Here is a 23,210-nt window from a genome sequence, read left to right on the forward strand (position 1 = left end):
CAGAACTAGGTATACAACAGCTATGAAGATGAGGTGGACATAGCTAAACATTCCTTTAGAAGAAATGCAAATATATTTTTAAAGTTGTTTTTCATTAATAATGTTTAGTAGAAGGTGGTTGTTTTACTGATGATTTGTAATTATCTTACTGACGATTTGCTAATTATTTTGCATGATTTATGTTGCAATTGTGATGTTCTACTGTGTTATTATTTATCTATGTAAGCCGCTTCATCACTCGTGTGAGTGAAAAGCAGCAAAGAAATTAAATAAATGAAATGAATATATACATTCTGTTACACGTATATTCTCTAGAGACAATAAATTTGCAACCAGCAACATCTTTTTTCTTTAAAAATAGCTTTAAGTTTCTGTTTTCACTGAAACTCATCCTAAAGTGCCCAAGAGTTTATTGTTATTCAACTCTTGTGTATACATAACTGACTTTTTATCTGTATCAAGTTAAACTGAAACCAGCATCCCCTTCTGTGACATTTTAACACCCCTTGAAGCAGCAGAATGTCTTGGACCAGTAAGGTGCTAGGACTTACTTTTTGCCCTGTGCTTTCCACGCACAGGCCTGAGCTTTAAAGCTCTGTATCTGAATGCTCTCTTTCTCACCCCGGAGCTTTCCCCCACGAAAACCTGCTCTTTAAAGCTGAAGCGCAACTAATGGCAATTCTGCTGCAATTCAGAGCAGGTGGAGCTTTAATGCGAGGACCATGCCTGGAAAGCGTGGCGTGTGGATAAATCATTAGGCTGTGTGGTAGTTTTAGGTTCTTGCAAAAAACGGTTTGACTGAAAACTTGCAATAGCAAAAAGATGTTCTTTTAAAAAGTCAGAAACAGCCAAAATAAAGGGACTTAAATCGTAAGCTGGAAGACAACAGTTGCATTGTGCTTTCTCCAATGGACAGTATAATTGTGGGGATGGTCCCCCATTCCATGTCAAAAGGAAGGCCAAAGGTGAATGGAACTTGGACCTCTGGAAAAAAATGGGTGGAGAGAGCACCTCCTTTAGCTTGGGGCATGTAAGACAGTCATCGCGTTCAGCCTAGTCTACTTTCCTCTTTTCCCCTGCACTCACCTTCATCACGTGGTCACTTATCTGATGGCCCATTTGCAGGATATTTTCAACATACTTAGACAAAGTCATATCTGGGTCTCCTCCAGCCACAGCTAGGAATCCTAAGGTTATTTCGGTGACCGACAGAGCTTCACAGATGTCACTGTAGGATAGCAGCTCCCCACTGATCATGCCAATTGTGGAATTTGGCAGAGAGCTCTGTAATTCAAGGGAATGAAAGCCAGTCAACACCCATCATTCAGCACAGATTAGTTGCAAACACTGCAGTCAGTCTCTATATAGTCCACTCCTTTTCTCTGCAATGATTCTTCCACGTTATAGAAGCAGTTTGCCAGGCCCTGACTTGGACAGCAAACTGGGCACACACCTACAAGGAAGTGTCCCAATGAATTCCAAAGGGCTACCAATGTACTTGCTGCCTTGTGGGACATCTTGGGAGGCTAAGGAGTAAACCCTACACAAATCCGCAGTGGAGTCCTTAAGATGGTTGGATGGCATCTTATCCACCCTCCTTCCGACAATACCAGCAGCCAATCTGGTGCCCAATGAACCACATCAGCGAGGCCAAGAGTGGGGTCTTGTCCTCTGGGCAATACACAGAGTTGTTTGACCTCCATACACACTACCCAGGCTTTCACCTGGTGAGGGTCACTTCAGTGCTACTAACACAGCAAAAACAATGCAGTTACAAGTTACTGGTCTTTACAGCCACAGCAGGCGCTGTGATTCTCCAGTGGTTTAACTTCACCCCTGCAATGCACTCCATTATCTCTCGAGACAGAAGGATGCCAACAAAAACCAAGCAAGCACAGAATCAGGCACTGTGCAGCAAGAAGCTAATCCTAATTATAACAAAACTTTACTGAAATGCAATCAGCCACTTTTTGTATTCTTTCTCTCCCATCTCTGAAGCTCACCTGGCTCAGCTTGGTTCTGATATCATTGAAGAGACGCTCATAATTTTGGTCATGCCTGTATACCAGAGTGGGTATGCCCTAGTGAGAAAGAGAGAAAAAATATGCCAGTGAGCAGGCCTTTGCAATAATGCTCTCTAACCTGAAAAATGGATCTCACAAGGCACCAGGAAAGCTATGTGGCAGCATTAAGCTTCTATGATACATACTGTCAATGTGATTAAAGGCTTTCCCTGTAGGAATCTGCTAGTAATTTGCTGCTCAATTTTTTCCAGTTCCAGTTCCTGGAGGGCTTCTCCTCCTTTCTCCACGCTGTATTGGCAGTTGGACAGGATCAGTGGGATCAAGTCCCTCCCCACCTCGTAAGTGATCACATGTAGATCCGTCACTTCGGCAGGGCTGACTGAGTATCTGTTGAGATGGGGAGGGAGAACACAAGAGAATGAGAAATCTTGCTCTACTGCTGATTTGGCACCAGATAAGGCTATCTGTCACCCTGCAGGAAGTAGTGGGGATTCTAGCACATACACACACAGGCATACCTTTCGGCATCTGTTGTATATTTTTCTACGGTGTAGACAAAGTCATTGTGTAGGCCAATGAGATAACTGGCCAAGGCAGTGGAACAGAGGCCTAGACCATGTCGGCGAGGCAGAAGAATCTCAAAGTCACTATTCAGAGTGAGGTCAGAAGCACAATAATCTTTGGGGAGTTTAATTTCACCTGCATTTGGACCAGAAAACATTAGTGAGTGACCAGGTTTCTAATTATCTTTGTTCATTACCAAGAAGATAGAAGAGGAGGAGTTTGGACTTGATATCCTGCCTTTCACTCCCTTTAAGGAGTCTCAAAGCGGTCAACAATCTCCTTTCCCTTCCTCCCCCACAAAAAACACTCTGTGAGGTGAGTGAAGCTGAGAGACTTCAGAGAAGTGTGACTAGCCCAAGGTCACCCAGCAGCTGCATGTGGAGGAGCGGAGACGCGAACCCGGTTCACCAGATTATGAGTCCACCACTCTTAACCACTACACCACGCTGGCTCATTTTAAGTATGCCTCAGCACCTCGACTCCCACATTCTTGTTCTGTCTCAGAAAGTGGTGAACTAAGAAAACCTGTTGGAAAGCAGGGCAAAGATCACCTTCAGCATGTTCACAAGGAATGACTCCAAACAGTTAAGCAAAGAGAAATGCACACTCCATAAAATGAAAATGCCATTCAAGGGGTGTCCACTAATATGGCCATTACAGAGCCCTGACTGAAGATGTTTCGTGCCTGAAGTGCTGGGAACCAACTGGTAAAGACATCAGAGTCAGCCATAAGCATTGATTAGCATTAACAAAGGATCAGAATCTCCACCCAGAATTACATGAGTATTTCTCAAGCTCTCTCTCTTCACCCACACTTTTTGAACTTGCCAGCTATGGTGGGGAAATTTGCAACTTAAATGCAGTTTCCTCTCCCTTTGATCGAAGAAAACGTCTCCATTAGATGATCAAGCCTATTAGAGATTCCACTAAGCCTTCCGTGTACAATCCTGAGCTGCCCAAGCCGATCCTTTTGGTTCAGATCAGTCTAAATCACTCCACTCCTAGTTAGCTTGACCTCCACCTCCTTCCCCCAGTGTTCCCTCCCTTAGTTCCATATCCATTGTTTTTATATATTGCATATTTAGGTCTCCAAGAGAGGCACATAATACATAAACCACCCATCACCATTAAGACTAGCTCCATGCCATAAGGAGTTCAAGGAGATCTAGACGGGATCAACCTGCCCTCAATTGCCTATTACTTCCATCTTCCTGGGTTGATGACAAAGCAGCTGTTAATATAAATCCAGGGTGTCTGACTTCCAAGCACTCATAATGGATAGACCCAATGATTGCTACCACCCCTGCATCCAAAGGCCAGAGACACACGATCCATCCTTCTTTCCCTTCTATTGTTCTGGAATAGGTAATGCCTTCAGCTTGGTACCTCTCTTTTTAGTTCTCACATAACACTGGGTCCCTCCTATCTATTGCCACTTAAATATAATCTCAAAGTTGCCAATCCAACCCATTGCACAGTCCTTTGCTCTAAACTCAAATGTCCTATGTTATGTTCTACTAGTTCACCCTGTCCTATGTTAAGGGTGGGTGGGGGAGTACTGTAAAAGGAGAAACTGCTAAATGGAACAACCTTTTTAGACTCTTTTCAGGATACAAGACTAGAGAGTGTTTCTTCCAGCATTAAAGACCCAAGTTACCATTAGATGGCACCAGGTGACCTCGCAATCTTACTATTTTTCTAGAGTAATGGTGTAAACTCGCCACTCACCACTGGTTTCCAAGGAAGATCTGAGTTTGTTCCAAACAGTTAGAAATATCTTCACTCTGTTTGTCATAAGGCACCTCTTGCCTTCTGGAGAATGCAACAAACAAACAGCATGTGACATATGTAAGATTGCAAAGTTCTGCATGTCTTTCAAAGGGAGTTATTGCCCAAGTAAGTTTTGGTTCAGGAAGTTAGAATGGAAGAGCAGCCTAGCTGAAGCAGACCAAAGGTCTGCCTAAACCAGTACCCATAGCTGCCAGCCACATGTTTCTGTGAAGCCCCAGGCATGGCACAAAGTCAACACCCTTTCCTGATGTTTATATCTAGTTTTTGGTTTCAGGCAACCCCGCATCACTAAGATGCCTAATTTTCAGGTAGACCTATCCTCTATGAATGCCATCGTTCAAAGCCATCTAAGATAGTGTCCACCATTGTACGTTGTTGCACTGAATCCCCAAATTAATTGTGATGAAATACTGCTACAAATATAAGCAAGTTCTATCTCCTGGTCAAATGCTAGCTTCCAACTGCTAAAATGGATCATGATCCAGGTTGTGTTAAACACTTCTGGATCCCAATGATTTCAATGGCAGAAATTTAAGCATGGCCCTAATGTTTCCACTGAAATCAGAGGGACTTCAAAATGCTTAATTTTAGTTGGATCATGTCCATTATGTCTACAAAAACAATGGCTGTGTTTTCCTGAAGGATGCATTGCCACAATGAGGTGACCATTTTAACCAGGAAGTCACTCGACTTTCTCCTCTTTTTTGCTCTGTGCAAGGTCACAAAACAGGGATGACTCATATAAATGTGAAGCTTGGTGTTAACTACACGCCTTAATGCTCTGCTAACTTAATATGGAAGAGTCTACCTGCGGAAATGTTGAGAAAATCTTCAATCTTTCGGTATTCCAGCTCTGACACGTTCTGGAACCTTTTCACCAAGTATTTCTGCAGGGCCAGAATTTCTGGCAAAAACTTTACCAGTCGCAATTCAGCTTCCTAAAATGAAGCAGAGTAGTGCTAATGAGATAAGAGGAGTTGAAAGACTACAGAAGCATGAGTGGCTTTCCCCTTAGGAGGCAATTGCTTCACCTGGCCCAGACAGTGGTATCACTGCCACTTACCAGGAGAGCCAGGAGCGAAACTGCAGTGAGGCTGGGCCCATGTAGGTGCACTAGTGAGAGCACCACATTGCCTCTGCTGGTGCTGCTGCTGCACAGCCCCCCCACCCTGTTGCTGTCACCTCACAGTGATGCTGCTTCCAGGAAGCAACTGTAGCTCTGCCTCACCGGGTGAGCCATTCCCATGTAGAAGAATCAGCACTGGTGATTGTAAATAAGGAGAAATTAACATACACACAGAACTCTTCATATCTAGCAAGTCCGTAGAACATGGTTTTCCACAGGTATAACTTCATTGTAAAGCAAATTGAGTAAGGGGCTACCAGAATTAGAAATAAGCAGGACCCCTGCACAATCTCTCTCCTGGTTTCAGCTTTACACAATTTTATGCATCCCCTCTGGCTTTTTGCCTACTTCACTTTGCCCCTTATTTTTCTTCAGCTGCAAAAAATATATTCTCAATTCTAGTAACATTTCCACCAGGAAAGGGTATAAATGAAGCATTTACTTTTAAGTCATTCTGGGCAGAGATCTGCTTGATGCAAGTAGACCTTGCTCTGTGCAAAGCTCCTCTCATTACATAAGACTTCACACAATATTTTTAACACAAAATAAACTGAACATCATTCTAACACATCTCCTTTTGCTATAAATGAGTACTAAAAGTGGTCATGAAACTTTTCTTCAGCTTCTTGGTGAAGCCTAAGTCTAAGCACTTCTACTGCTTGCCAGAGGCAAGTAGATGCTAAAACTGGTTGTACATTGGGGTGGAGTGTAATTTTGTGTCCATTTCCCCCCACCCTGCAATGAAAGCTGGGAACCCCCAAATGTTCATCCATCCAAAGGAAGAAAAGATACTGTGACCCAGTTTATCCCCCCACCCCACAGATGGTAAGGCAAGTGGTATCCAGGTGCAGAAAAGGGTTAAACAGCTAGGTGTTGGATCAAGAAAAAAACTTCTAACAGTAGAATTTGCCCCTTGTCCTTACGTTCCTCTCAATCTCAGCTCCAGAAACATGCATAATAGTTCCCTTAATCCAGTTCTGACAGCACTCAATACCTTTGGATGGTAAAGTAGATTTGGGTCTCTGATAGTCATTACCTCACAGATACCAGCACAAAGTTACCTTATGCTATGACTGTGATTTTAATATTTCAAAGCACCTGCCTGGTTTGATGCTTACTGATGTACTTCAGCTTTTGACAAGTAGCTGACAGGAGACTTCTGCTCATAAGAACAAAGTCATAACATTCATAAAACGAAGGAAAAGAGAAAGGAAGATGAAGGGCATATATTGGGGTTTCCCCTTTATTAATTATGAAGAGCAGCATACACTTGGGTCCCTTGCATGGCAGTTTCTGACTCATGTATTCCTGTATTAGGGCCAGGAAAAAATCTGGGCATGCTCACCTTTTGCAGAAACTTCCATAAGATGGGCAGTGTGTCCTTGCCACCTTTCTGCTGGACAACGTGCCCCAGGTACTCAATGGAGATCCTCTTCTTGCAGCTCCACATCCTGGAACAGTGTACAGGGCTGTTGGTCAGTGTGAACAGGAAGGCTGCAGGGTCCCCATATACAACTTTCACTACTGGGTTCGAAGAGATTCTCTCATCTTCACTGATTCGTCGATTCAACTCCAGAAGTGTTTTATCCAGAACCTGCATGGGGGAAATGAGGGAGTGAGGGTTATAACCATTAAGATGCAGCCTCTCTCAACACACACACACGCACACACTTTAAGGCAGGGCTGGGAAGTGGGGTTTAATACTGATCCAGGAATTGGTGTGATTCTAACTGCATCTTGAATAATTGAATCTGGTAGTTCATCTGAGGGTTCTGAACACCTTAGCTCTCAAAAGGTGAAATGCTCACTTCCTTAGAGCTATTATGAAAATTGCAGGTGTGGGGTATCAAGGAGAGTTACTTCTGAAAGAGAAGTCTTTCATTTTTCTAATTAGTAATTGTTCTTTCAAATGTACTCCTATCAATATAAATAAAAAACTAGCTTCTAGAGTCCTGAAGTAGCATCACAGCAAGAAACTGAACCCAGAGTGAAGCTTTGCAGAGGACAACTTCCTCAGTCCCTAGGAACTCCCAAACAATTTTATGCAGTAATCTGGACAAGATCTGGTCCTCATGTCGGACACTAAGAATGGATGGGGCTAAACCTGCCCTTGCCAATGTCTTCCCTGAGTGCACACCATTACTTTATCCACTAGCCTTGGAAGGAATTACTGGGCACGTTAGATTTCAAAAATAGGATTCTCGTGCTTACTTTCTCTTTTGCACCACAAATAGAATGGGGAGGTCAACGTAGCATCTGCTAGAAACCCCACTACTTCCTGCTGCTGACAGGTGGCCTTATCTGTTGCTAAATTAGCAGTAGAGAAAGATTTCTCATTCTTGTGCTTTCCCTCCCCTGCTCAACAGATACTCTGTCAGCCCTGCAGAAGTGACAGACCTACCTGCATACACATCCCTGCACAAACAGGTACAAATACATGCACAGTGTTCCACTGTAATCAGGATAATAATGTATGTTGTATCGGCTGCTAATGAAATATACACAGGGCTAGTCTGTGTACTGTCAGAAAATACAAGTTTTTGAGTGTGTTTTATGTTACCTCCAGTTCAGGAAGAATGATGTGTGCAACAATTCCCTCCCAGTTGTTTCTTTGCTCTTTTTTGGAGAGTTGACCATCAAAACGCACTGGCCCTGCAAAAGGACATTTATTGCATGTAACACCTTCTTATTATCTCTGCTTCCTTGCATGCAGTTCAATTTGACATGGGTCAGCTATGGAAAGTGGCAGTAGCAGTAACAATTAATAGTTCTCTGTCCCTGCTTTTGTTAAAGGGCTGGAGATTATTGATAGCAATTCCCAGTTTCTTCTGCCTGCATTAGCCTCTAAAAGGAAAAAAAACCTGGTTCCTTCCCCTGACTACCACATAAGCTACACATCCTCCCATTGTCTAGCCTGGTTTGCACAAAATACTAAGGCTATCGTTCCTTTAACAAACCATGATGTAACAAAGAGTTGCCCCACAGATGAACAAACAACCCATAGCTTATTCTGTCAAAGTTTGTTTTCCTGTTGTTCCTGCTTTATGCCCTAGTAGCTTGGTGAGTTCCTGGAATGGGATGGTCAAACAAACCATGATTAAGGGAGGGTGCCAGGCTCTAACATAATGCTAAGCCATGTTTAACAAATCAAGACTTGTAAGTCAACAACAAACCATGGCTTCAGATCATAGTTTGTTGCTAGTAAACAAACCATGGTTTAGCTGCTGAACAGAGTTCACACATGACACTAAGCTGGGGGCCAAACTTGGCCCATAAGGCAATTTCCTCCAAACCACACCCACCTGCCCTACATCTGGCATCATATGTGCTTTCAGGTGTGGGACACATAGAGACCCAGCTGCCAGTGCAGAATATGGAAACTTAAAGTATGCACATTGGCAAAGGAAGGCACATTGCCTATTCACTGATGAGTGGGAGAACCAAAGCCTGTTGGATCAGCAGTGCATGAGTGTTTCTCACAGGAGAATTCACACGAAGAACTGATGTCTTCAAAAAGCAAGCTTTGGCTATACAACCCATCAGCTGATGAACCAGACAGCCAGTCTCAGGAGATTTAAAGTACTGTGCAGGAGTCTTGGCAAGTTTGCCAACCACCCTGCACACAGCTTTGAAGTCTCAAATTTGGGACTTCAAAGTGCCAAATCACCTGATTTCATCGTGACATTTGTGGCATCGGATTATTGACCAGTGTCCACCTGCCAAATTTGGCTGGTGAGGTTAGGCCTGATAAGTATCTGGACTGTGAAGCCAAGGAAGTTCCCCAACCATGACTTAGTATTATGTGAGAACCATAGCATTAAGGGTGTAACAGCTCTAAAACATCAGAATGTGTCAATTTGGTTTAGCTTCTATATATGCATGGTGATGCACAGGCCTATTCTGTGTATGGACATTAAGTGACTCACACTAAGTTACAAAAGGAGCCAAGCCGATTCAATGCGGGCAGCATTCTTGAATATAAATGAGGACTGCACTACAGTGTATATTCTAAAAACAAGATACTCTGTGTGCATTCTTCACTTTATCAGTACTATGATTCAATAATGCAAAGCCCAATAAAAGAACTTGCCCAGAACCACCAGTAATGCAAATAGGACTATTTTGAAAAGTGGAGACTTAAATAATAAAAGCAATGAGACTATGAAATTAGGTTAAGAGCACACATGCCACTCACAAGAAAAAAGTTACTTATTTTTAGAAATAGGTACAATACAGCTCTTCTTGAGAACTCTGCCATGGCTGCCTCAATCAACTCTGAAATATAACGTCACAGTCAATGCTGTGAATTTATGTCTGCTTTACTAGAAATGTAAGCAACCACGTTTTGCAAGCTGCTCTCCTTACATTGGCCTGTCTGTTGGTGAGGCTCCTTGAGAAGGCTACAAAGAATGAGATGGACAACGTTGGTGGTTTCATCAGCACACTTCCCAAGAGTATTCATCAGTTGCTCCAAGTCCTTAAGAATATGATCCATGAGAAAGCTCACTGGATCCTCAACTGGTGGTTTTATGATCTGTAGCAGGGACTTCAAGAACAAAATGCAAGGTTCAGAGCGATCAATATGCAGTTCTATTGCAAGGCATGCAGACTAACAGTCAGTCATTTATTTATTTCATAAAATTTATATGCTGCTTGATTAGTGAAAAATCTCAAAGTGTTTACAAAAAGAATAAAACAGGAAGATTATTAGTAAAAACAATCAAAACATTTCTAAAAATTAAAAACCAGCAATACGTTTTGGGGGTTTGTCTAAACAAAAAGAAGGCTTGTCTAAACAAAATTGTTTTTAGGAGGTGCTGGAAAGAGTATAGTGAAGGCATCTGTGTGATGTCAATGCCACTTGATGCCAAATTGCTGGACAACTGTGATAAATTATTTCATCCCTGAGGAAGCCAGAGGTCTATTGTAATGAACTGTCTACCACAAGTGTCCACTATAGTATGAGAAACCGAGTACAGTGGTACCTTGGTTTAAGAACAGCCCTGTTTACGAACTATTTGATTTACGAACTCCGCAAAACCAGAAGTAGTGTCCTGGTTTGCAAACTTTACCTCAGTCTAAGAACGGAAGCCGAACGGTGGAAGGGTACCGGCGGCAGGAGGCCTTATTAGGGAAAGTGTGCCTCGGTTTAAGAATGGACTTCTGGAATGGATTAAGTTTGTACACTGATGTACTACTGTACCTTTTCAGTTTCTAGGAAACATTTATCGATATATGAAGCTTGTTAACAGTCTTACTTTCCCTCCATGTATTACTGAAATGTAACAAATGCATTTCTGCATGAATCGTTAACAACCACATTTTTTTAAAAAAAAATACTTAAAAAAAACCCCAGTGGGGCACTTTGCCTCAAGTGGAAACACATCCCAGGCCAGTCCTGCTGGCATCCGATCATCTCCTTCACACGATACTGAGAGTAAACCTTTTTATAAAAATTGAGCTCCATTTCAGATATGCTTTCTTAGTTTCCATGCAGCAATGCTTTTCAAACAGAATTGTGTGGTTCCTAGTTTTATTTGAAAATACCTGGCGATCTTTTGTGGCTCCCAAAAGCAGCGACAAATGAGTGAGCAAGCGAATCAGAATCAGGACAGCTGGAGACATCTCCCTCTCAGATGCAACCTTAGCCTCTCTTTTTTCAGGTTGTCCAAGCACATGGCCAGTTTGTGACCTGTCTTGAATATTCCTGTACAGAATAATATATACAGTGTGTGCACACTTGCTACAAAACAGTACTTTTGCACACTTAAAAATTCTGATTCCCAGACATCCAGACAGTAATTATCATCACACTAAAACAAGAGATACAAACATATTACATACGTGGTATATAAAATATTAAAATACCATTATTTGCTGTTATATATGTTTCCACTTAAAATACCCCCTTGACTTATATACACTGCTTTAATTATTTGTTTTTAATGCCGTTGTTGTATTTTTAGTGAACTGTTTATCCTGTAAATTGCCTTGACATGCCTTATATAAAGAGATGTAGAAATACTTCTAATAAATAAATAAATAAATAAAAATGAGGGGTGGTGGCTCAAAGTTAAGAAATTAGGAAAGCCATAGTACGATCCTGGCTTCTTTCTTGTTTGTTAATGCCTGTTCTATACATGCCTACTCAGAAGTAAGTCCAACTGAGAATTACTCTCAGATAATTGTGAGCAGTGGAAGCCACAGTTCTCCACTTTGGACATAAAATAGGGAGTGCTAGCTCAATACAAGCCCAGTCTTTGGGTCAAAAGTGGAACATGATAGGAAGAGGGGAAAGGATAGGGAAGGGGACAGCCACAACTTCCTAAATAGAAGGTTTTGAAGCCTTGGTTGTTCTTCTGAACATGGACATTGAAATAGGTGAACTGGAAATCACTGCAGTATTCTAGGAAGGTAAATTAGTTTTTTTCTACCTCTAAAGTTGTTATAACTTGATGGGGCAGAGCCCTGTTCTAGAATAAATTCACCTTAAATAGCTGCAAATATCCCACCTCCCAATCTTTACGGAACACTCTAAAAAAGTATATGCCATTCCACATTCCAAAAAGCTAACATAAAAACATACCGTGCTTCATGAAAGCCGTCCACTGGTTTGTGGTCCACACCTCCTATTACAGCACCACACTCATTACAGGAACCACGCTGCATGGGACGGCCACACTGAAAGGAGAGAGGGAGGGAATATTAGAAGCAGAAAACTGAAGTAATTCTGCTTGGTAAAGCTTAGGCTAAGGTTCAACTATTTTCCAAAATGTTAAGCAATTGCAAAACTAAACTAAACTAAACTAAACTAAACTAAACTAAACAAGCAAGCAAAAGCCACACACACAGCAAAGTTCTGATTTAGTTTGCTTTACAAAGCAGTCCTTGAAAACATGACAGAATGTTGAAGGAGAATGAAGTGCTACACAAACGGTAGCACAAACTGCTTTTAAAAAAATAAACAAGAATACACACACAATCTGTGAAAGCGCTTACCTCTCCAATAGTGCAGGGATGGCCATTTGGACATGCTGATTTGGAAAAAAAAAGAAAGGATTTATTTACTTATTCATTCATTTGTCCTTTACCTGCAGGTCACAGGGCAGTTCACAATATAAAATCTCAAAATACATAACAAAATAAAAACAAAAACAACCCAATAACCCCCCCCCCTTTTTAAAGGGCATCGGATGTCAATCAACCAAAGGCCTGTCTAAAGTGGAGAGTTTTTGGCTGGCGCCTAAAGGTGTATAATGATGGTGCCAGGCGAACCTCCTTGGGGAGAGAAAGAAGTGGGCATGCACACGAAAGCTCATACCAATAACAAACTTAGTTGGTCTCTAAGGTGCAACTGGAAGGATTTTTTTTATTCTCTTCAAGCTAAGATACTGGGCAGTAAAATGGCAAATGCGATAAAATGTAAACTAGTGCAAAGTGATGCATGATGGGGCAAATATGAACAAATTCCTGCTGATTCTGACAACAGAATCTGATCTCAGAACACCTCTGGATATTTCTATCAATCTGCTACTTGTTCCCATGGTACACATCAAAATAATTTGGATTTTAGGTCTGCTTATTTCACTTACATTACATTACAAGTACATTTAAAGTTATTTTTGATAACTACTTTACATTTCTGAGAAGTTAACACTACTATCAAGATTATTTTTAAAAAGTCCACACTGGGTGGTATTCAACAAGCTCATTCTGTCAGCACAATGACTGTGGGCTGTTCTGGGGTTCCCTCTACCCCCTGAAGCTGTTCTGAAGAGGTCATGGGGGTGTATGGGGAGGAAAGATGGGGGGGGGGGATCTGCTGCGGAAGTGGAAATCCTTGCACTAAAAGAATGAGTGAATTGGGTACCACCCACTGACACTAAACTATATGTCTTTGTGCCTAAATGGATAGATACAACACAGTAATTTGACAGGAGAGTAATATATGGAAGCAATCCCCATCATACCCTGGATTATTTCCACTGTTTTCGGGGGACAAGACACCACTGGGGAAAAATAGCTCTCTAGACTGCTCCCAAGCTTGAGCATGGTACTTACTATACCATCGAAGTCCTGCTGCTGCTTCCCATCTCACAGCCTGAGCCAGTAAGTCTTCTGGCATTGTTGGCAGAAAAGCACCCTAGAAGGGGAGAAGGAGAATATCAAAGTGGAACTAGAATAATATGCAGTGCCCTCCTGCTCATGTATCAAGATCTTCAGTTGAAATCTTTCGCCAAGTGCTAAAGTGTGTTATGCTTGCATGCAGGAGAGGGCTTTTTCTGTGTGATGGAATACAAGTAAAACAGTAATGAGTGCAGGAACTGATGGGAATTGCAAAGGAAAATGGAACATTCACTACTTTACCTGCATGGTATGAGGTGAGAATGCCAGATTCCTTAGAGGTTCAAGGATTCGATTCTGGCCAGACAGCAAGACAGCAGCAGTGTGAATTGCCATTTCAATCACTACCCTCTTGTGGCTGGAATCTTGGGGGCTCAGTGCCAGTGAGGGGAGATGGTTATCCATCAGAGATTCTGCAAATCTCTCCAGCTCTGGAGAAGGAAGAACGTTGGAGCTCTGGATGAACTCCTTGATAACATCACGTTGCTGAAATAAGAAGGAAATTATTTTTCAAAAAGTAAGGTGAGATTTGTCAACTAGACTCACTTCAATCTTCATACGAACTATGGCCAACTAAGATGATCAACTGTTTGGAAGATGATTAATAATGCATATAGGTCAATGCCTTTCAATGGATTTTTAAATTAAAGTTGGGGGAAACGACCACCTTTGCTCAGTTCTATAATTGATATCCTAAATCTTCCTCTCTCCTAAGGAAGCAGCACTTGTGCACAAGGCAACATGCAAACTGGCACCAAGACAAAGGCATTTACCTCCTGCTTCGGATGAAGACTCTGCTCCTTGCATCCATACAGAGATGTGAACTCTCTGAAGACAGCCAAGAGAAAATGAACAGCCTGGACAGACTTGGAGACATTGCATGCCTGAAAAAGAAGGCACAAGTTACAATGCTGGGATTGGGGGTGGGGAAGGGTGGAGAAGAGGGCAAGAAATGAGAGATTATCAATAGTTAAGCTTCCATCTTTGGCTATTAGTAGTCATGGATATTGCTACAGAAAACACGCCCACACGAAATGGTACCAGGTCACAAAGATTTCATCTAGCGCATCAGTCCAAATATATCTCTAGATGTGTCCAAAAAGGACACTAAAGGCACAACTTTTGTAAATGTTTCCTTGACACTGTTCCAATCTGGTAACCAGTAAGATTCCATCACCTATGGCAAGGGTATTTCAATTGGGATTTCTTTATTTGCCAAATTTTTCCTGTAGGTAGCAGACCCACACAGATCTGGATGAAAACATATGAAGGACACTACAAAATGGCACAGTAAAGGAAGTCCATCACTTATTAGCAGAGTCAATGTTTCTAATGCAACATGTAGCACGCTGAAATTCAGCCCCGATACTCCAGCCAATGCAAGAATGGCTTGTCATTTGATAAGCACAAGTAAACAGTAGAACACAGGTGAATATTTGGGCTTTGGACAACTTAAAGACACCAATAGTAAGCAAGAAAACTTTGTTAATAGAGCTGACATATACAAAGGAAGGAGGGAAGAAAAAATCATCAGGAATATATGAAATCAAAATAAATGGCTTTACCTTCAGGGCTGCTGCAATACCATCTGCCTGGCATTCTATTATTGCTTTCCCCAAAGCATCACGAACCACTCTGTAGTTTTTGCCGCATACCAGGAACCGATCCATCTGATTGTGCTGATGACTCTGAGGCCACAAAATACCAAGTCCCATTTTTAAAAAGTGTGAATATGAAAGCACATTCTAAACAATGTGCTGTAACTACAGAATCTGCCCAACAAATCTGCAATTGAATTTCAAACTTCAGAAGGGCAATAGATGCCTGCCCAATCATTCTAAGTTATCACGAGGCTCTCTAGCCAAAGCAATATATTTTGCTTATTAATATTACACATATTTGTTAGTTACATTTTTTTAAAAAAAATACAAGTGACTTACAAGATAAAAAAACTGATTAAAACAACTAAAACCAGAAAATTTAAAGCATGTATAGCACAATATACCTAAAATGCTCACTGAATAAAATTAGTCCTGCCTATCTCACAAAAAGATGAGTACCACCATAGAAACCAGCTTAGTTACCCAAGGCCTGAGTGAATAACTCTTAGCTTAGAGGGTGAAATCTCAATGTAAGCAAAACAAATTCCTTTTATTTTTGCAAATTCCTTCTTAAGAGCCATTCCATTTGGCCCTTGTGTACCAAGCCATAGCTCAGAAATAAACATCTCAAATTTATTAACGATAGAGACAGATATGTATTACCTGTTGCTGTTTAATTACTTCCGATGGAAATACCCAGAGATACTGTTGTTCACTGGAAAGCCTCTGTGTGAACTCCATTCCATACTGATTAGTAAGCTTTCGGACAAGGTAAACTCTATACCAGTCATTTTTAGTCTGATAGCAGAAGCGCTTCACTTTCTGCAGGTAGAGTTGCTTCTCTGTTTCTTCACTACCATCTACAGAGAGAGAGAAAGAAAACATGGCCTTATTCCCTATGCCGTGCTATAGAAAGGTCACAATTTAAAAAGTGTATGACAGATAAAAATCATCTAGCAGCAGGAACTCTTTCACACGCCATTTCTTTGGTACATTTGCATTCCTGTTTGGTTACCAGAATCCCACTTGCCTGAAGCTCCATGAAGCTCAAAGAGCAGCTCTGCAGCCCTGTCCATGCACAGCTGGATGTGGGCCACACCCTGCAAATACTCGATGGTGGCTTCTTGACGGGTGTCACCGCTGTTCCTGCTCCACTGTAAGTAGTTTTCCAGGAAACGCCCATCCTCTCTTAGCCGGTTTGCTTTGCTTTCCTCAGAGGAGGCTCCTGATTTCTCACACATAGAATCCTGAAAAATGAAACCATGTTTCCTGGTTACAAATAAGTTTCCATACCATACAGTTTAAGCTGTTTAAACTTCTTGCATTTGTAGTTTGCACCTTTGCGGACATGCAAGCGCACACACACCATTTTGTACATGGAATGCCACCAAGCCGACAGGTATGCCAGCTTGCAAAGCTTTTTCTGCTTTCTCGTGGTGCTTTAGAAATAAATAATCCAATCTGGAAACATTTTGGTCACCAGTTACAATGCAATCTTAACCATGTCTACTCAAAAGTACTACTGAATTCAATGGGGTTTACTCCTAGGTAAGGGGTTAGGAGTGCAGTCTTAGTCCAAGCAAATGCTCCGAGGGCATGTAAAATACTCAGGTAAAAGCAAACTAGTAGGGACTGTGGCAATTTTAGGAAGCTGAACAACTACGAGGCTTGCTTATCAAGAAGCAAGTCACACAGTTCCAAATGTTTCAAGAATGACTCATGATCGTCATTATGGCTTTTCACTCACTGCTTTTCAAAATAATATCAGGGGGTGAAATTGCTACCATCTCCAATAATCAAAACACACAGTGCTAGTTTGTTGTTGTTTAGTCGTGTCCGACTCTTCGTGACGCCATGGACCAGAGCACGCCAGGCACTCCTGTCTTCCAATGCCTCCCACAGCTTGGTCAGACTCATGCTAGTACCTTCGAGAACACGGTCCAACCATCTCATCCTCTACCGTCCCCTTCTCCTTGTGCCCTCAATCTTTCCCAAGTGCTAGTTAAGTTTGAATTTGGGTTTGATATCCCGCTTTATCACTACCCGAAGTAGTCTCAAGGCGGCTAACATTCTCCTTTCCCTTCCTCCCCCACAACAAACACTCTGTGAGGTGAGTGAGGCTGAGAGACTTCAGAGAAGTGTGACTGGCCCAAGGTCACCCAGCAGCTGCATGTGGAGGAGCGGAGACGCAAACCCGGTTCACCAGATTACGAGTCTGCTGCTCTTAACCACTACACCACACTGGCTCATTTCAGTTTTGAAATTTTTGAATTTGATGCTAATGCAAAAGCTGTGCCAGGCTTTGTCGAGTAAGGAAAGGTATTTCCCTCCTACCTGATCCATCAGCTGACAGCTTGGTAAATATATAAACAAAATGTGGTGTGTAAGCTTAGATGATGAGGAAATCCTGTTTGCGCCACAGAAGTCAACTGCAAATGACTACATCTAATCGCAAGCACCTTCTGATCTAGTCTATTTCCTTCCAGTACACATGTGCAGCAGGCAATGATTGCTCTATACTATCTCTTCTATGTCTCTGAAAAGTTAAGATTCTGGAATGACTTAAGATTCTACCACTGGGCCAGGTCACCCCTGCAAAGTAAACAAGGAAACTGGAAAGTATACTTACTTCAAGGCAGTTGACAAATAGCACGTACACTTTTGTTTTATCATCTTTGTCTAGGATGCCGCTTGATTCTACTTCTGATAAATAATTTTGTACATGGACTTTCACATCGTTGAAGCTATAGAAAAAGAGAAAACTCTCCTTACTCAAAATGAAAGATTTCCACTGTCAGAAGTATGCATTTCAGTTGTACAACAGAGCCAAGGTGAGAGCCAACAAGAGTTTCTGAAAAGCAATAGCTGAACCCAGGAAAGAACCACAAGGACTTCAATTTAACGAAAACATGCATCAGTGGGATAAACGCTGAAGAAGAAGCAGGGTAGTTGAAAGTCCCAATTGAAAGTCCTTACCTGTATTTTAGAAGCAACTTTAGCACGACGGAACGAATTACAGGAGTTTTATCTACCACATCGTTAAAAGGGGACAGAGATTTTGTATGCACCCTGGGGTTTCCTAAAGAAGTAATAAAACACTGCATAAAGACATGGAAAAGTCTATTTATTCAAGACAAGACAGCTGATAAAAGATCTTGTGCACGTACCTCTCAAAGGCTTTGTATGGAAAAACAGGAGTTTCAGCAGCATCTGGATCACAGCTTTTTCTGGGGGTTCATTGTCTTTGAAGCACATAGTAGAAACCAGGTCTATGAAAAAACTGTTGCAAAACTTACGGAACTGGGTGTTTTTTTCTATGCAAATACTGTGAAGAAAATGCACAAGCCATTACATATCTGGTCAACTCCGCAACTTGCACCACAAAGCACATGTGTAAATGCTAAGAAATGCATAGCTAGTGGGTTATATTAAGTCCTCAGAAATTAAGGCCAGTGTCTCTAAATCATTACCAGTATTATAGATTGTTAATCAGAAGAAGGCATTACCTGAGCTCCTTGGATACTTCAATAGAATATTTTTCTGGTAGTTCAACCAGGCAAAGCGGACAGGACATCTGTCCTGCCACCAGCCACTGTTTGATACAACTGTGGCAATATACGTGATCACAAGGTAGGTTGACTGGGTCCTTCGGATCTCCCATACATATTGGACACGGTCTTAAGCCATACCTGTGAATTCAAGAGCCACAGTTAATGTGATCATATATTTAATTGTAGAGCCCATTGCCGAAGTCAGGGATGCTCAAACTTTATACCCTTCCCCTTTCAGGGTCCACTTGAGAGGACTGAAAATTACTGAGCCCTGCCTGCCCTTGCAATCACAAAATGCTAGCGTAGGGGCTGCAAGTCATAAAAAGGTGAAATTTGGTGTAATCACTTGTCAATTGCTGGCAAAATTTTCTGCCAATACAGTGAAACCTTGGTTTTCGAACAGCTTAGTTGCTGAACTTTTCGGCCCCAAATGTCAAAAACCCAGAAGTGACTGTTCCGGTTTTTGAATGATTTTCGGAAGCCGAATGTCCGTCACGGCTTCCAATTGAGTGCAAGAAGTCCCTACAGCCAGTTGAAAGTCGCGCCTTGGTTGTCAAACAGTTCCAGGAGTCAAACGGACTCCCAGAACGGATTAAGTTTGACAGCAAGAAGTTCCTACAGCCAGTTGAAAGTCGCGCCTTGGTTGCCAAACAGTTCCAGGAGTCAAACGGACTCCCAGAACAGATTAAGTTTGACAGCCAAGGTACCCCTGTATCTAACTCCTCTTTGGAAATCACTAGACTCTTCATCACCGCAATTTTTTTCTTGCAGGGAGTTCCATAGTTTAATTTTAATCAACAAGTATAGACATTGGTTCTGGAGGTGTTATGAGTCAGTCATCCCATTTTAGGCAAAATCTGCTCACCCAGAGATGCCAAACAAATAAGGCCTTTAATTTAATTTTTCCCCTCTCAAACTCCCACAGCTCTCAAAAGATTTCAGTTCACCTCATGTCATTTTTTTTATCTCCTTTCACATTTAACTTATATCCCACTGCTTCCCCACAAACTGCCTTTCCCCCAGCCCTCCTCACACACTCATCCCAAAAGCTTTACTTGCAAAATGCTGAACTGATTTCATCCTTGCAGTCGCACAGCACTTTCATCACTGCAGTGAATGTGTTAAGAGTTTTGATGTCAGAATTCCACTGGAAACACTGAAAAGAATAAAAACAATGTGAATGGGAAGAGGCCCTCAAATGTAGGCAAACAATGCAGTAACCACAGGAGTCTGCACATTTATCGTTCTGGTAACTGCAATAGCAGAACATGCATTTGTTCTAACTGGGTTTAACAAGCTAGCCAAATAAGCTACTCCAACTGACTTTATTACATTATTTTTACTACAGCAATGATACATGTCTTTGCAGAAGGGCCAAGTTCAATAAGACTTAAGATGTGGACACACTATACCTTTAAAGAAGTTTTGAAACACACTTCCCCTAAAAGAATTCTGGACACTGCAGTCTACCACTCACAGGGTTACAGTTCCCATAAACCCACAAACCACAGTACCTAGAATTCTTTGATGGAAAGAATGCATTTCTACTTTGCTTTACAAGTATTATGTGTACACAACCCCTCCCCAGCTATAGAATGTCCTCCCGTGAGGCCTGCCTGGCACCAACATTAACAGATTAAAACATATATTTTTTTAGGCATTTGAGGCACTATGCTTATTGCTGTTTCTGTCTTACAAATTGGAAGTGCCATTCTACCTATGAACAGAAAAGCAAATTCTGAGTGCTGAAATAAAACTGGTACATATTTAACTTGTTTATGGCCAGCCAAATAAGGAAAGGATGTTTCTTAAAGTGATGTTTCCCTCCAAATGCAAAAAGGGTCCTTACCTTTCCAAGCCTTGTGGTGTATTGCTTTATCAGATCCACCATCTCTGGGATCGCCTTTTCTGCTCCAAGTAGCACATGTTCCACAAAGAGAGAGACTGAGAAAACCCGATTCCATCGGCTCCTGTTTCAAAGAGAAATGCGAGTTATGGCTTATTTATATATGGGGGGGACGACGACAAGAAAGTAGGAACAAAGTACCAGATGACTGGATTGAAGGATGACTCCTGCTGTATAAGAAGAGATCATCACTGCCTTTTGCAGAGCACGTCATAAAATTCAGTGTCACTGAAGACTTGATTTGGAAAAGACTAGTAACCCACTAGTAAAATGTAACTAAGGAGAGGGCCAGTACTCAAGTGAGTGCAGCAGCACAGATGCACAGCCTCTCCATTTACTATTCTTTTACTTAACAAGCTACATCTGTTCCACTGAGCTTCAATTTGGAGGCTCACAGAGCCACTTGACTACTGTAATTTTTTCATTCCATATTCCTTTGTAGATTCCATAATAACATTTTACTTTTACTATTTATTGCATTTATATCCCAACCTCAAGGTGGCATACAAGGTTCTTTTCCCCTCCTTGATCCCTGCAACCATCCTGTGAGGTAGGAAAAGTGAGCTTCAGGGTTGAGCGAGGTGATGAACCCTGGTCTCCCAGCTCCTAGTCTGACTCTCTAACCACTATACCACTTACTAAGCTGTGTGTGCGTGTGATAACACAGGAAACATGTCATCTGGGATTTGAGGGTATTAAGAGGGAAGCAGCTTTGCAAATGGGCGACTACCACAACAGTTCAAATGGGTGAAACAACAATGTAACCAAGTGACAATGTCATATGCAATTAATCTCAAGGAAAACATTACTATACTTTTAAATTCATATTTTGCCTCTCAGACCTACCTGACTTCCTGGAGCAGCTGATCACATTGGCTCTCATTGCTTTGAAAGTAGTTTGCTGTACACACAAGTTCAATTGGCATTTGAAGCTTCTTCACCTGCTGGAGCCACGTTTGGGATTTGCAGTTCAGCAGTTTTTCTTCCAACATCTCAGTACAAGCAATTGTGGCAAGCACATCCAAAACCTAAGCAATCAGGCATGAACAGGGCTTTAATACAGACATGGATAGTAAAGAAAAATACATTCGCTTCAGACACTAGTAAGGCTGTATGCCCCCCTTAACTAAGCAAGTTACAGAAAATAAATATCCCTCTCCCTTAAGTTGGCATCAGAACTTGAGAAGAACTATGATGATATCCGCGTTACCAGTTTCATAAACACGTAATGACACTTCCGCAGTGTGTATAGTTGGTTTCCTTTCTGTTTATCCCATCTATTTCTTTTAAAACAAATGTCCTGCTTTACCCTCTATTCTAAATAGGGCACATTCCATCACCCAACCTTTAACACCTCTATTTTCTTCCTTCCATAGAATTTTACACTAACTATTCAATTTCACCTTATTGCTCTCAGTCCAGCAATTTTCACCGTAATTCTGCCTTGGGAGTATTTGCATAATCCCCCATGCATAATCTCTAATCTTATCTTCCACAGACATCTCAGGAGAGTTGTGGAATATGCTCACTGTACATATGTCCACAACAGATTGATTGCACGGCTGTTTGGCACTGCAATTATGTATAAATCATTTGGTTCACAAGCTCATAGAAGATCTTTGTGTTCTCACAGTAGGGCAGATACACTGTTAAGACAGAGGTGCCCAATGGGATGCCCTCCAGATGTTGTTGGGACTGCAACTCCCATCATCCCTGGGAGAGGCAATGCTGGTTGAGGCTAATTCAAGTCAGAGCCCAACAAAAGATGCAGGGCAGTATGCTGATTAGCTTTGTTATTAGGAGTATAGCAGATACGAACGTGTTAAAGCCTTGTGTGATCTTTAGTACCTCTCCTTAAAAGCAGTATAGTTTCTCCTAATACTTTAGAAAAGCAACGGAAGAATACCATGTACTTCAGAGGCTGTGTTTTTTTCTAAAATATTACCACCCACCCAATATGATTCCTACCATTTGGCGATGCAAGAGGCTGCCTCCTTTCTCAATATGTTCAGTGAGAGCATTGAGCACCTCAGGGTTCACAGCAAGAATCCTGGAAAGGTTTTGCAGACGACTACTAAACTGATGGTAACCAAGATGGATCCAGGAGATGGGCAGCACCTCCTCCGCCGCACTGGGCAAGGCTGCCTTCATTTCCTCTATGCATGATAAGAGAGCTGTCTGCAGCAACTGGAAATTGAACAACAAGTCTTTATAAATAAGTGAAATCTTATAGTAATCACATATCCGGTTGAAACAATCTAATTTCTTCAAAGTTGCTTTTGTGTTTTTTTTCCTTAATAACCAAATGGTTATTAGATAAATGTCCTAACAATCCCAGTGTTACAATGGCTATAATCTCTTATTTAGGTTAGGTTTTTGTTTTAAAAATAGCTTGGTACTTACAGGGAAACCTTGTTGGTAGGTAATTCTGGTGGTTAACGCTTCCAGTATCTTGACAAAGCAGACTTATATTTATGAAAGACAACTACCAGCAATACCATTTATTGAAGATGCTACAGCACA

At 41.6% G+C, this 23,210-nt stretch overlaps 1 protein-coding gene across 3 annotated transcripts in view; it reads right to left on the reverse strand.

Annotated features, from left to right (window-relative positions):
• The window catches only part of LOC309526970 (E3 ubiquitin-protein ligase RNF213-like), a 94,199-nt gene that overhangs the window by 2,725 nt on the left and 68,264 nt on the right, over positions 1 to 23,210 (reverse strand). For all 3 annotated transcript variants that reach the window (XM_082213391.1, XM_082213390.1, XM_082213389.1), the window contains 26 exons: positions 22,656 to 22,874; positions 21,534 to 21,715; positions 20,631 to 20,751; positions 19,837 to 19,937; positions 18,737 to 18,919; positions 18,398 to 18,555; positions 18,207 to 18,309; positions 17,860 to 17,974; positions 16,261 to 16,477; positions 15,894 to 16,090; positions 15,195 to 15,317; positions 14,403 to 14,513; positions 13,873 to 14,115; positions 13,567 to 13,648; positions 12,505 to 12,539; positions 12,092 to 12,186; positions 11,053 to 11,212; positions 9,871 to 10,051; positions 8,066 to 8,157; positions 6,851 to 7,099; positions 5,188 to 5,317; positions 4,317 to 4,400; positions 2,543 to 2,723; positions 2,210 to 2,411; positions 2,004 to 2,081; positions 1,087 to 1,284 (listed from right to left, as the gene is read on the reverse strand). In XM_082213391.1, the coding sequence (XP_082069517.1) occupies positions 1,087 to 1,284; positions 2,004 to 2,081; positions 2,210 to 2,411; positions 2,543 to 2,723; positions 4,317 to 4,400; positions 5,188 to 5,317; positions 6,851 to 7,099; positions 8,066 to 8,157; positions 9,871 to 10,051; positions 11,053 to 11,212; positions 12,092 to 12,186; positions 12,505 to 12,539; positions 13,567 to 13,648; positions 13,873 to 14,115; positions 14,403 to 14,513; positions 15,195 to 15,317; positions 15,894 to 16,090; positions 16,261 to 16,477; positions 17,860 to 17,974; positions 18,207 to 18,309; positions 18,398 to 18,555; positions 18,737 to 18,919; positions 19,837 to 19,937; positions 20,631 to 20,751; positions 21,534 to 21,715; positions 22,656 to 22,874 (3,840 nt within the window). The remainder of the gene's footprint in view (positions 1 to 1,086; positions 1,285 to 2,003; positions 2,082 to 2,209; positions 2,412 to 2,542; positions 2,724 to 4,316; positions 4,401 to 5,187; positions 5,318 to 6,850; positions 7,100 to 8,065; positions 8,158 to 9,870; positions 10,052 to 11,052; positions 11,213 to 12,091; positions 12,187 to 12,504; positions 12,540 to 13,566; positions 13,649 to 13,872; positions 14,116 to 14,402; positions 14,514 to 15,194; positions 15,318 to 15,893; positions 16,091 to 16,260; positions 16,478 to 17,859; positions 17,975 to 18,206; positions 18,310 to 18,397; positions 18,556 to 18,736; positions 18,920 to 19,836; positions 19,938 to 20,630; positions 20,752 to 21,533; positions 21,716 to 22,655; positions 22,875 to 23,210) is intronic.

The sequence above is a fragment of the Podarcis vaucheri genome, assembly GCF_965113315.1.
Source record: "Podarcis vaucheri genome assembly, chromosome: 2".
Classification (NCBI taxonomy): Eukaryota; Metazoa; Chordata; class Lepidosauria; order Squamata; family Lacertidae; genus Podarcis; species Podarcis vaucheri.